The sequence below is a fragment of the Lagopus leucura genome, unplaced genomic scaffold (assembly GCF_019238085.1).
Source record: "Lagopus leucura isolate 7727_CA_CO unplaced genomic scaffold, USGS_WTPT01 Super-Scaffold_100001, whole genome shotgun sequence".
Taxonomy (NCBI): Eukaryota; Metazoa; Chordata; class Aves; order Galliformes; family Phasianidae; genus Lagopus; species Lagopus leucura.
The window spans coordinates 93,825,228-93,839,377 of NW_024962262.1; the positions used below are offsets into that span (position 1 = coordinate 93,825,228).

The 14,150-nt window shown below is 34.5% G+C and overlaps 1 protein-coding gene across 4 annotated transcripts in view; it reads left to right on the plus strand.

Moving 5' to 3' along the window:
- Positions 1-14,150, plus strand: part of LOC122177821 (ABI family member 3 binding protein) — a 119,868-nt gene that overhangs the window by 48,075 nt on the left and 57,643 nt on the right. For all 4 annotated transcript variants that reach the window (XM_042867558.1, XM_042867559.1, XM_042867560.1 and 1 more), the window contains exon 10: positions 1,483-1,560. In XM_042867558.1, coding sequence (XP_042723492.1) covers positions 1,483-1,560 — 78 coding nt within the window. The remainder of the gene's footprint in view (positions 1-1,482; positions 1,561-14,150) is intronic.

Consider the following 14,150-nt stretch of genomic DNA (forward strand, 5'->3'; position numbering starts at 1 on the left):
ACAGTATACTTCTATACAAAATGACCAGCACAGCCAGATAAAAACATAATGTGATGTGTGAAGAACTGGCCGATGAGTCAGGCTCAAATGATCAAAGTAAATGGGATTGCAGTAGGCTGGCAGCCACTATTAAGTTTCCCCAATCTTGGGGCCAGTTCATCAATGGCCTGGATGCAGGACTTCAAGGTTCACTAAGTAGGGGTTCAGTAGGTGTGCAATAAAAGTAGCAGTATGTGACTGTGGAAAAGAGAAGGGAGGAGAAGGGAGGAGAAAGGGAGAAAGAAAAATATAAAGGTAGTTTCAGTTGTCCTGGAAGTTTCTAACCTCCTCTGTGGGGAAAGCGTAGAACTTCTAAATTTAGATGCTCTAGTCTGTTTAAAACAGCTGGTGTGATGTCAGTTTGGAGCCACTCTTCATGGTAGATTGCACACCTTTGTGAAAATAACTAGGGTAAACAAGTGATGTTTTATTTTCCATTTACCGTGTGTTCCTTACCAGAGAACATCAAGTGCATGGGTGTACTTACACACAGGGGAATACTGGATTTCAAGGTGTAAAAGAGGAAAGTTATTGCTATCATTTATTTAATATAATTTAAATTTATAAAATAATTGAGAAAAAAGCATACTGACCAAGTACGGATATCCTTCACTCATGCCTGTAAGCAATGTAAGCCTATAGTAAAATGCATTAAAGCTTTTGTTGTGGGTGAAGTTTTGACTAAGTGATTTTCTGACATATTGCCACTACTATAATTCTGTATTATTTAGAAAAGTCAAAACAATGCATTCCAGGATACCATGTTTATTCAATTCCCATTTTTTTCTATTTACTTTCTCAAAAATCTACCAGTTTTTTTGAAGAATAGTAGCCCAGAAAAACAGAAAAGATCTCACCCACAAAATGAATTTCCTTCTTCACAGTGAAAATAGAAAAAAACAGATATTACTGTTTTCAAAATGAACGTCCCCAAGATCTGCTATTTTTATGTATGTATATCTGTTGAAATTAAAGGATTTTGTCCAACCACTATACTTGACAGAAATAAGGTAAAGGAACACATGCACACTCTGTCACTGTAATATTTGAAAATTTATTTGACTGTTCTTATAAAATCCTTACATCTATATTACATCTTTGAATTTTGAAAAGTATTTAACTATTTTACTGGTGAAATGTTAGGCAAAACTATTTAGCACTGTGAACGTAATGACTCAGAAAGCATAAATTTATGCTGTGAATCCTATTTTCAAAGTATCTTTTAGGAATAAACCAATATTACAAATGCACGTGTGTTTAACATTTTTAGGCAAATGCTTGTATTCATTGTAGTGGAATTTATTGATTCCTAAAGGTATTCAGCTTTCCACATTTATCCATATTGGTTTACTTTGGCAAACTGAAGTGAGACAGAAATAAATCTCTAGTGGAAAAGAGCAGATGCAGCTTTGCTGTAACTCTCTAATGTCTTTGTCCCTTTAGGTAAGAATGAAACTCAAGTATGGCCTGCTGAATCCAAAACACCAGAAGTTCAAGAAATCTCGCCTCAGTCTCTCCCAGGTAATAAGTGTTCTATTTTCAGAAACTCTACTGAATATCTTTGCCAAAGATATAAACTGAAATTAAACTCATTTTTACGTTGCTTACTCTGCAGTTAAATGCAGTAGTTGGAGGACAAAAGCATAATGAAGCTGAGTTAGTAGCTGTGAGTGATACATAGAATAAAATGTAGATAAAATTCTGATTAATTTTGGAACAAAGGTTCCAATACTCCAATTGTTAGGTTAGTAGATATTTATATATTAGAATTGTATCTTTATGGACTGCTGAATATCTTGAAATTGTGAAAAAATGGCAAAACAAACAACTACACGTTCTTATTGCTATGATACTGTTAGTTCTGTTCTGAAACAGAACTTTTTTAATCTACTACTTGCTTTTTCTGTGGTTTTGCTTCCATATCTCCTTTCCTTTGGTGACTATTCCTTTTGTTTATGCGTTGTTGATCATAGCACCAAGTTCTAATATTAAAGTAGATATTTCAGGAGTTTCACGCTTATTTACATCAAAGAATGCATTCATTTTGATTATGGTATTTCAGTTTAAAAATGACAGTAGGAAACAGCAAAGTGAGAGCAAATCCTTTGAAAGAAAACAGAAGTTCTCTGAGTAGGATCTATGTTTACATGTTGTCCATGCAAAAATAACTTTTGTAGTTATACATTTAAGCAAGACTTGCGCAAGCAACTGAAGTGAGAGCTCTGAGCACCAGCCTTTTGCAAGGGCTGCATTTGACAGACAGGATAACATGTAGACACATTTTGATTTAGGATTAGGATCTATTTGATTATATTTTGTTTGGATTCACCGATTTGAAAATCACACTGGATTTTTTTTTTTTAAAGTAAGACGTAGTTATTTGCTGTGAAACATTTAAAGAGGGGTGCCAGAAGAGGCATCAGAATGTTTATTTAAGAGGAACTATGTGATCTCTGTCATTCAAGAAGGGAACAAAGGCGCTTAGAGTGTTTCAGCAAGCAGAACTACCTGAAAGGCTCCATGAGCTCGGCCACTCTTACATTACTGTAAGCCTTTGCCAAAGGGTGTGTTCTGTTCTGTGTGGGTCAATAACTATTTTGTGTTTGTCAGACAAAAATCCCACCGTTTTCTTAATTTCAGGCCTCCCCTCCCTTGGCATGCACTTTTACAGAAAGACTAGCTAGTAAGCTCTTTGTTGCTTCATGTTTTCCACTTAGGAATATTATATTCTAGAAAGAATACTACTTTGTAATGGTTTTTAATTTTTTTCACAGACTTTTAAATTCTCTGAATTGAATCAAGTGTGAACATTTTCTTCACTTGGCAAGGAAATTGTAGCTGACCAATGGTTAGAAATATCAGTGCATTTGCCTAGGACATGGAAGAACTAATTCAGAAAACAGACAAACAAAAAAACAGCAGGTTATTTCTTTTAGTAGGGGGTTGTACCAGAAATATATCAGAGTAGATTTGTGAAATAGAGAACAGACTTGAATTGAAATGAACCATCTGTGAATCCACGCTAGGGCTAGTTTTAGTAGGAGCAATTTCTGTGTTGCTGTCCTTTTCAAGTTCTTCCTCCTTCTGGCCTCTGAAGACTTCCCCATGTGCTCACATGAGATATCAAAGTGAGGACTGTGCTTCCATCATATCTTCAGACTGGGGAGGAAAAGAATATCAGGAACGAAAGAGTCAAGGGAAATGCTACCTAAATGGATTCTAGCTCTGTTCCATGCTGTGATAGCAAACTAACTATATTTGCTTGGTTTTGTTAACAATTTACTTTGCAGCCACCACTGAACCATCCCAGGAAATTATTAAACCAACTTCACCTAATTACTGGGAAAAGTCGGAAGTATTTTAAACTTTGAGGCCTAAAGTTTCCGTGTCCTTTATCTCTTTTTACAAAATTGCTTCACTTCATTTCTACAAAAATCTGTGTGAAACAGAGGAGAGCCTCATTTCCTTTATCCCAGTTTTAGACATGCTCAGCTAACTTGGTTGTCAAGGGTCATGCTTCATGTGAGTGAAAACCAAAAGTCTTCTTAAAAAAGAAATCATAATGATGTCTAAATATCTGTATTTGCTTTTTTCTCATGGTTACATTTAAGCAGAAAGAAATGTTTGCTTTTGAAGCACTTCTGAGGAATTTGTTGGGGTTTGTTTGTTGCTGCTATTATCTTTCAAGGTCTCTCACGGGTGAATTTTCTCCCACAGAGTTCATAGAGATAAATTGCTGTAACTTCTCTGTAGAAATAAATCTCTTTCCACTGATGACAGTAAGAACACTATAGTTGACATAGTAGAAACTGAATTGGGTTTTAATAAACAGCATGTATGGATATTATAGCTTTCAAAGCACTGAAGCACACTGTCCTCCAAAACAGAAAATAGTAAAAAGTTTCTAACTGTAGTAGCAGCTATCCAGCTATTTTCAAGCTGGGAAACAACATGTTTTCTTCAGGAAATGAAATAATAAGCTTATACATTTACCCTTTCTGTTCTTGCCTGAAGCATGCTTAACATGCTGAATGGGTTGTGAAAGAAGTATGGAGAATAAGGCAAACAAGCAAAAATAACTTCTCTTTTACTCCATTTCAAAATGAAAGTGATCTTAAACTAAGTAAAGACTAAAATGTAATCCTATATTGAAGCTAATCACCACTGTCCCCTGTATATACCAATATGTGCTAAATACTGTGCAATTTGCTTTCTGGAAGGAACTAATGTTCTCACCATATTTAAGGCTGAGAACTTAACATCCTGTGTTCCATATTGCTCTTGTTTCATAACCTCAGACTTTTGCTCATATGTCCTTTATGATTGATTAAACACTAAAAGACCTCTGACAAGATGCAAGAAAGAAGTGATATTGGCTTACATACCTTAAGAATTAAATGTTATGCAAAGTAAGGAGTATAATTATGCACTAGTGTATTAAAATATAGTTAGCAATTCAGTATAGCTGCAATGAATGGCTGTTTGATTAGCTACCCATACTTTACTGTGAAGGTGTAGAAGAAAGAGTAGAAGTCAAAAGACTGTTATATTGCTATCACTTATTGTATCACCTATTGCTATCATTGTTATCATGGATAAAATGAACTAAGGTATTATTACAGGGGAATCTTTATTCTTTTTTTTTTTTTTTTTTTTTCTGATAATTTTTCAATTAGAATAATTTAAAAATCCGGAATGGCAGAGAAAATATTTGTAAATACATTGTGTGATGTAACAATTCTGTTATTCTATGTTCTATGAATGAAACTTGGGAGTCTGCAGCAGAAGTACTGTTTGAGTTTCTAAGTCTTTTTGACTAACATGTTTTTTTTGTTGGTGGTTTTTTTTTTTTTTTTCTTATGTAAAACTGCCACAAAATTAACCCAATACTCATGGAATTCATAAGTGAAGATAAAAATGAATTATAATGAAATTATCTGCTGCAAAAAAAAATACTAATCAGCTGACATAGAATAGTGGTTAAAAAAGCAGTGGGCTTTGGGCAGTAGATGAACAGAAATGCATAGAGAGATTCAAAATTAAATAAAGCTTCTTTTTTTTCTAGCTCAGGCTGAGAAAAAACACAGACCTAAGGAATTTAAATCAACGCCTAAGCCTGAATTGCAAACTCAAAACATATTGGGTAACTAATTTTGCTGCTTCTTACCTTCTATACACAGTAAATGTATTTTTTCCATTTTCAGATGACTTTTCTACTACATTCCTTCTATTGAGCAGCATCAAAGAAAGTCCTAATTAAAATTTTTTGTTCCCTTTGTGCTTCCAGCATCTCACAGATGAAATGTAAAGCAGAATGGATCCAGCACTGACTGAGCTGTGTCTGTTATGCATGATTATTGCTAGCAGTTTTGACTGGGTGATTCAATCTTGTTTTTCAAAGTATTGCTTTCTCTGTATGTGATCTGAATAACTCACATCAGATAAAAATTCCATCAGTAATGATAATTAGTAATTATCATTATTAGTTTAATTATTAGTAATTAGTGATAGAATGAAACTTGCAAACTTGATAATTTTCCTTTGACAACAGACTCATTTAGATAACATCAACAGTGGTGTAAAAGGAATATTTTTTTATTGTATATGACATGTATTTGTGTTTGACTTGGAGAAAAAAAAAGAGCTGTAATGTTTGGGTTTTTTGTTTTTTGTTTTTTGAGATCTCCCATTACTTGAAAGATTTCTTATGTTTCTTCTGGCATTTAGAATTCTAAGTTCTCCAATGTTGGTTTTGCCTTTATTTTAATCATAAAACTGCGCAAAATCATGAATATGAACTTCTGGCTATATATGTATACACATATTTAATTTGGATTAGATTTTCTAAATAAAAAATGGCATAAATACAGGATGATGAGTGTTAAAGGAGAAGAGTGAGCTTTTTCCAGCACAGAAATACAGATGTTCCACATGAAGAGGACTGCCAGTTCTTCTCAATTGTTTTTAGGTATTCCTATTGATTCATGATAATATCATCCTCTCTTTTGTCTGTTACAGTTGCAAGCAGGTTTCCAGAACATACTGAAGTTAAAACATCGTCTCATTTTCAAAGTTACATTTAATCACCTTTTAACCATAATTAACTTTGCCTGTTTTCTAACATGCCTTTTAAGATGGAGATATGAAAGTGAATCAAGGTGCGTCACTGCTTAATTTCAAACTAGGTGATCATGGTTACAGATGGATTTTTATTACTGGCTTCCTCTAATTGGTGGTTCTTAATATTATGATTATGGGAAATGATGATTTTATTCAGATTCCACACATCTTTTTAAGTGGCAAAACTGCATATGTTTTGTTTTTTCCCCAGGGTGGAACTCTTTATTGTTGTTATTGGTAAACACCATTGGTTTCCAGAATGCTTTAGAAGTCAAAATACAGTCCCATACTTTGTCTTGCAATACTCTGTATTAAATAAAGCCTTGATTATTTCTTTTATCATAGTTTCTAATGAAATACATCCACTTCCTTCTGGAACCAGAATCTTTGATGCTCCAAAAAGTCCATTGACAGAACTTGGTAATTATTTTGTTTGTAAATTTGAGCAAACTTCTGTGTAAAATTATCTGAATTACCTAAATTTTTTTTGTTTGTTTTTAACACTTCAACTGCAATAATATTTTGTATGTAAATTATTGCAGCAATTTGTTTTTTTCCCAAAATTTGCAGGCCACATCTTTCATTCTCAGTCTTTCTTTTTTGTTTTATTATAGTGACAGGTTGCTCTGAATTCATGCGTCTTAAAGAATAAAAGGATATATGAGCTACCTTTTATAACTTTTATTTATGGTATGATGATGGCAACTTATGCCTCGTTGAAATATAAATCAACAACTGCACGAATACTTACATTGTAGTACCCCCTAAGATAATCAAAAGAAAAAAAAATTAGATACAGTCACCTAATCAACTGGAGAAGTTGTCACAGCTTAATGAAATTAAAACAAAGCTGTAAGCAGGTCAGGGAGAGTTTGGGTAGAGCAAACCTGACTCAGTTTGCTGAACTCAGTATAAAGCTTATAGCCTATTAGTAACAGTGGCAGTACCATATTGCAGGGCTGCACAATTACACCCATGCCATTACAGACTGTGATCTTTTCATTAGTTAACAGAAGTGACCTAGAGTCGGTATAGATTTGTATTTCACTAAGCTTTGAATGAGAATTTATCATGTAATGGTGCTGATTTAATTAGACAATGTACTTAATGCACTGCCAAATTTTAAAATCATTTCCCGGAAGAGCTCGTGATTTCTTGAAGTGCTTATTTGAACCAAGCAGTACAATTTGAGTGATCTTGAGAATTTGCTGTTGATTTGTTGCAATATTTGACAACTCTGCTTAAGGGGATAGACATTCATATTTATTTTCACTGTAAGTTTGGTTAAATGTAATTAGAGGTAGCTTTAAAAATAAAAAGTCCTTTTAACATTTTACAAACAAGTTTGACAGAATTGTAGTTGTTTAAAGCCTAAAAATTATTATGGATAGGAAGTATTTTTGCTTACTAGAGAATAATCTGTTCCTATGTTTCTGTCAGTAGTAGAGGTAAAATGGTAACAGTTGAGCAAAAATACATGTTAAATTCAAGTTCTGATGTCTTCCATTTCTGCCACGTAGCAAAACCTGAGATTTAATTATGTGAGGTTGGACTCTGACATTGGATCAGGTGGAGCATCTGTGCTCCCAGTGAAGTCAGTGCTGAACTCAGTGGTACTCTGTGAGAGTGACTGCAGGAGTCATTTGCAGGAAATTTTTCTGCACTGTGCCTCAGCATGTTGTGATCACCTCAGGTCATGAAATCAGTGGGAAAAAAAGAGAGAATTTAGTTATTGAAGCTAAAGTGCATGACCTGTATTCTGCCTAGTTTCTCAGAAGACATTTTCCTTTATTTCTCTATCAAGATTGTACCAGAGGGAGACATCTCCCACTATTTTATAAAATTTCTGTGTGGTCAGTGTATTTTGAATTCAAACATTTCTGAAAAGATAGCTTTGTTAACATAGCTCCACTCTCTGATGCCTTTGGGAGATCTCTCATAGCTCTTACTATATGTAAAAATATCAGAGGAAGCTTTTGTTGGCCAAAGTTGTGAATCATAAGGCTTGTTTGTATTGTTTTCTGTATTGAAATCAGTACATAGTAACCAGGAATAATATTTATTAATGTGATCTGTTGGTTAAAGGCAAATGAGGAAGCAGATTCAATATATGAAACAGAAGTCTGTCCTTTTTTGGTCATAAATTCATATTGTCTGCATTCAAACTGAGCCCTACACATTTTATTTGAATATTTTTGTCAATCTCAGAGAAGGTTAGCTTTAAAATCCTGGTGTAGCTACTTAAAAAAAAAATCATACTGTTAAGGAGCAATTAAAAATGTAGATGAAATTATGTCTTTCATATGCATTATAACCTAGGTAAGCAGTAGTGACAATTGCAGCTCTTTTTTTTTTTTTTTTTTTTTTTTTTTAATTGGAAAGAAGTGTTATGAGGGGCTTGTACACATGATTTAATAGGATCTGTTTCTTATTTCTTACCGTAAAACCCACACATGATGGAAGTTCACTCATGTTACCCTTTAGGTAAGAATACCCAATTCCAACTTGATTCCTTGTTTCCATTAAAGCACACAAGCTCTCTTGAAATCACCTATACTTCTAAGTGATATAACATTAAGGTCTTGTAGTACTATTCATTACAACACAACAATTTAAAGATCCTGTTTTCTCCCTTTCACAGTTATTTCACTGACTTCGTCTTTCTTACTTCTTTCATCATTTCCAATTACACCTTTCTTTAAAATAATTCTGTGTAATATAATAGGAACCAGTTGATACATACTTGCACATGCTACCTCAAGTGTGTTTGTTGGCTTATAGCTTTTTGGTTGTGTATGAAAACCTGATTGGATTTATGCTAAAGGTTGCATACAGTAAAAAACACCCGTGAGAACAAAAATTTAATCTAAATAAGAACTTAATAGTTACAGCTAAAATTAAATTTCATGCCATTTACAAGGAGACTATTTGCCTGGATATCTTATTTTTTTTTCATGTTTACTCTTAGCTACTCAGAGTCCAACCTTGAAATCTGTATCTCTACCTTCAGCAGATACCAGAGAGATGGAGATAGGTAATCCGTGGATTATTTCCATATTTTTCCATTATATTTATATTAATTAGATCTGCAAATGGTAATTTTAAGATCTGCGTTAGAATCTTGGCTACCAGCACTCACATCAAGCTGCTTTTGTCTGTGTAATCATCTGAAAAAGACATTTGTTACTGGCTTAAAAACTGACCACATAAAGACAACGTTGTCAAATCTTATTCTTTCTTATTTCTTTCACTTCTTATTGTGAAGCTGCATCTCATATCTTCCAAAATTTAATAAGGTAAAATTTCATTCTTTTGGGCATGTGGAACTCTAATTGCAAGTCTGAAGACTGGATTGTAAGCCATCATCTCCTGTTGTCATTACACAGTTGTCTTGCGCCTCACTTTTCGTCTGTAATGCTTTGCATTGGCATCATCTGGAATTTCACAGCCTTCACAAAGCTTCTTATGCTAACTCATTAAGTCACAGGTCTCAGCAGTTTAAGCTTAGATTCTTTTTTCAGCTTTTGATGAAACGCAGCCTGTTTCGTCAAGATCCAAAACATCTGGTACCACAGAAGTGCAACCCACAAAATCTGGTAATGATTTCTCATCAGATTAATTCTCTTGACAGTTAGGAATTTTCAGAAAAGGCATACTGCCTCTCATTAAACAGTTCGTTGAGTTTGACATAATGAAGAATAACTGCAGATATGGAAGTGTTATATTGAATTACAGGTTTCTTTATGAACTTTTATACGAAATTATAATTGAACTACTGGTTTGTGGATGAGTTTTGTTGTTTATTTGATTGGTTGTTTTGAAAGCATAGGCCTTCCTTTAGCCTTCATAGATGAATATAGACATGCCAATTCCTAATCACCCAGATCTCAAAACTGGAACTATAAAAACATGTTACCGAAAACGGAGACGTTCATTGAATTATAGAATGCCTTGGGTTGGAAAGGACTGTAAAGATCATTTAGCTCCAATCCCCTGCCCTGGGCAGGGCTGCCACCTACCAGCTCAGGCTGCCCAGGGCCCCATCCAGCCTGGCTTTGAATGATTCCAGGGATGGGACATCCTCAGCTTCTCTGGGCAGCCTGCATCAGGATCTCACTACACTCTGAGTAAATTGGCTACTTAATGTATTGAAAATACCTCCAAATATATTACTCCTATTTTTAAGATGAGGCAATTTGAGTGTTTGAGTAGGGCATTTTTTTTATGTGGGGCCACTGCCAGTATCCAAAAGAAACAAATGTATAAAGAGCCAGCTGGAAAGATTTCACTTCCCTAACATGCCATCAGTGTAATGCCAGATGCATATGTTTTTGGACGAAATCCATTACTAAAGGGAAGATCACCTGGAAATGTCAGCCATTCACATGCCTGACAAAAGATAGCTCCTATGTTTCATTCTTGCTTTGCCATCTTTTCTTTCTCCTTCTCCAGTTTCAGCACCAGGACATCCTCCTGCTTGATCCTTGAAATTCTAGACAAAGATTTCATACCGTACCAATCTTCTCATTTTTATTCATAATTTATTCTCTTTCTTCTTCTCCATATAAGCTTCTCCATATAAGCTCAGAACTTCTTGCGTGATTTTGATGACAGTTTGGTCATCAGTACATTATACATCTGTGCATTAATAATAATAATTTTGGAAATAAATACAATTGTTTTTAAGTCACAATTGATTATAGTATATTTGAGTCTACCTTTTTGGAGGACTTAATGTGTTAAATATTAGCTAAACTTTTCTTCAGCTCATGAAAGACGGTGCTGCTGCAGATGGTTCTTGTCATTTTAAAATAATACGACATGATTTGTGTTTTTATTTTCCAGCTTCCCATGGCTTTCTTCATATTACTTCTACTCCTCAAACTTTTACAGCTTCAGAAATGACAGATGCTGGTAAATTACACTAATGTTATTTTAGAAGCATAATCTTTTGAATGTATTTTTTGTGCTGAAAGTTTACTACTATTAGTGGTTTGAGACAGTTATTCTATATTGCCTGCATTGGATGTTGCAGTATGTGTTAGTTCTTCAAATCCTATAGCAGTGTCATAATTCCTGGGACCAAGCACAACCCAGATGAAAAGCAAGACTGCAACAAGCACACAGCTGAATAGGGCAGTACTGATCTAATAAATTCATCAAGAGAAGATGTAAATTCTGCAAGGTGGAAGATTGTTACTGTCAACTAAGATATACTTTCTGATGATAAATCAGTTTCTTTCTCACTTTCTTTCTGTCAGTGTACATTTTCCAGTACAAATTTTGCTGTGATTTTTCCTGTACATTGACTTAAAAACAGCAAGTACACATTTCAGTCCAGACCATTCTAATTTAGCTATACTGTGGACTAGAGCTGTAGGGATGGGTTGTTTTACTTTCCTGAAGCTTTTGGTATGTGATGATGCTTGGTATTTTTGGGCTTTGTTTGAACATGAGCATCTATATGCATGAGAAGTGAAAGCAATGAGAAAGAGATAGAAGGAGGTAAGGGGAAAGGAAGCAGTTCATTGCTACAAACTTACAGTAATAAAGCTGTAGTTTAAGTTCTTTGCTGTATAATAAACTGGATTCTGGCACCCTAATGCAGTTTTTGGAAGTTCAGACTTGGTGCAAAATATTATAAAGCCTCCTAGTCCCAGGTAATGATTTTAAGTCAAATTAGTTAATTATTTTATATGGAGCAGGTGCACAGAAGTTGAGTTGTACAAACTTTGAGAAACTGCATAGAGATAAGTGGCTTAATGAAGTGGAGTAGAGAAACTTTTATCTCCTGAACCTACAGTCATTTTCCCACAGTTTATGAAGATTTCTAACCTTCATGGAAAGATGTGGTATAAATTGTGGGCCCATTTTTTTTCAGATGCTATTTGAGGCAAATCTATATATAGTTTTATAGATAGATAGATTTTCAGTTCCTTTGTAGATACTCTCATGTATAGGAAAATAAGAAAATGCATTCAGCCATATAGTTAAGGTATTTAAAATACTCAGACTAGAACAAGGTTCATTTAAAAAATAAATAAATAAAATTTTGACTTCCGCAGAGCAGTGGAAGTTGAAATTCCTCTCTTTTCTTCAGTTCTACCCCCTTAATTTATTTACATGCAACTCTTTCTCAGATGTATTTGCATTTTTTCCCTGCAGCTGGATTTACTGCTGATTTGGAGATTACCATGCCTGTAATTACCACAGAACCGCATTTGTTAGAAACAGCACTGGGTAAAATTGATAAGTTGACTTGCTTTAGTTTTAACGTCTTACTTTCCATTTCTATCCTTACTGCTGTTTTTGGAACATTTCCCTTGCTTTAGTTGTCACTGTCCCAGTAATTCATACCATTTATTGCTGCAGTTAACCAGATTCTCATCTGCACTTGTCATTCATCTTTATAGATGGGGGATAGAGTCCTTGCAATGGGTTTTAGTTGGTTGATTTTGGTTTTCTCATTATTGAGGTTGCCAGCTGTGGGCCTGCTTTTCTCAATGTCGGGTTTTTTTTTTTTTTTCCCCCTATGCTAAGAGCACTTAACAGTGGAAGGTAATGAGGGGTTTAACATACGTTTCTGTGTAATATTTCCGTGAAAAGGTTGTTTTGACTGGCTTTATATTAGATGGCACATTGTCTGCCTTCTGGATCAAAAGGTGTTATCTTACTACCTGCAAATCTTAATACATGTTTTAAGACTCTTAAACAATAATAAGAATTCTTGCTAAAATGAATAATTAAGTGATATTTTTCTACAATGACATGCTTGCCAACCAACAGTTCATGAGGCATTCTCATTTCTGGCTAGCTTGCAAGCAGATTTCTTTCTGCTTTTATTTTAGCATTGCAAATTTTGTCTGCTGAGTCATGTCCTATATGTAGTAGCTCTGAGGTAAATAAACCTATTAATAGACATTACCTTTTCAGATTTAGATGAAACTAAGCCTCTTTCTTCAAGATCCAAAACATCTGGCGTGCCAGAAATGCTTCCAATCTCAGCTGATAATGATATCACTCTTCAGTGTACATCTCCTGACTTGTAGGCAGTCTTTCAAAAGTCATAGCAATGGTTTGTTAGATAGAGGGTTGATTCTGCTTTGCCATTTTAACTGAGGAATGCACACTCCCCCGTGTAACTGGGAGTGTTTTAAGATCTGTTGTATCTGCAGGAATTTTTCAGGAATTCATAGTTGAATATTAAAGTGATATAAAAGTAAATTTTAAAAATGCTTTTGAGCAAGTAGCAAGACTGTGTCCTCCATTTTTCTGTAAAGGATTTTATAACCAGGCCTGTTATTTCAAATGGTTAAATACATCCTAGCATGTCAAATCTACTCCTTTTGTATATTGCATATGCAACATACTTCTCCATTGGTGGAAAAAGCTTTAGCTACTCTTAATATCCCACAAGGTTTAAAACCATGGGAAAAAAACATTTACTGATTTGGTTAGTGGCTATTACCACCAATTTTTTCAGGTTTCTGCAGGCTTGAAAGATTTCACCAACAGTCTTACCTATCTTAGAAATTGAATAAGGCCGTCAATGTAGCAAAGGGATGCAATACACTGAGACTAGATTTTCTACCGCATTACATATTTTTATGTATTTTTTTCTGTGCAAAATTAGAACGAGAGCTAAAGTACAAGCAATTCAGCTTACTTAAGTCAGTTTTTTTTCAGTGAACTGTCAGACAACAGACCATACAAGTATAGGTGGATGAAAAATGTCCCAAGAACTCTACAGAAAAATGGCCATACATCACTTGTTTGCTGGCATCTCTCTGCTGAGACATTGAGCAAGCATTAATAGAGCTCGGAGCTTAAGCTTACTGAACAGCAGAATTAAGGCTTTGGAAAATTCTAGTGAAAAGTAAGATCTGATTTCAAATAGTAATATCATGTCAGTGATTTGGCCAGTCCTTTATTTATAGTAAAAAGGAGATTAATATATTGTTAAGCTTCTCAGCCCCACCAAGTCCGTTTTC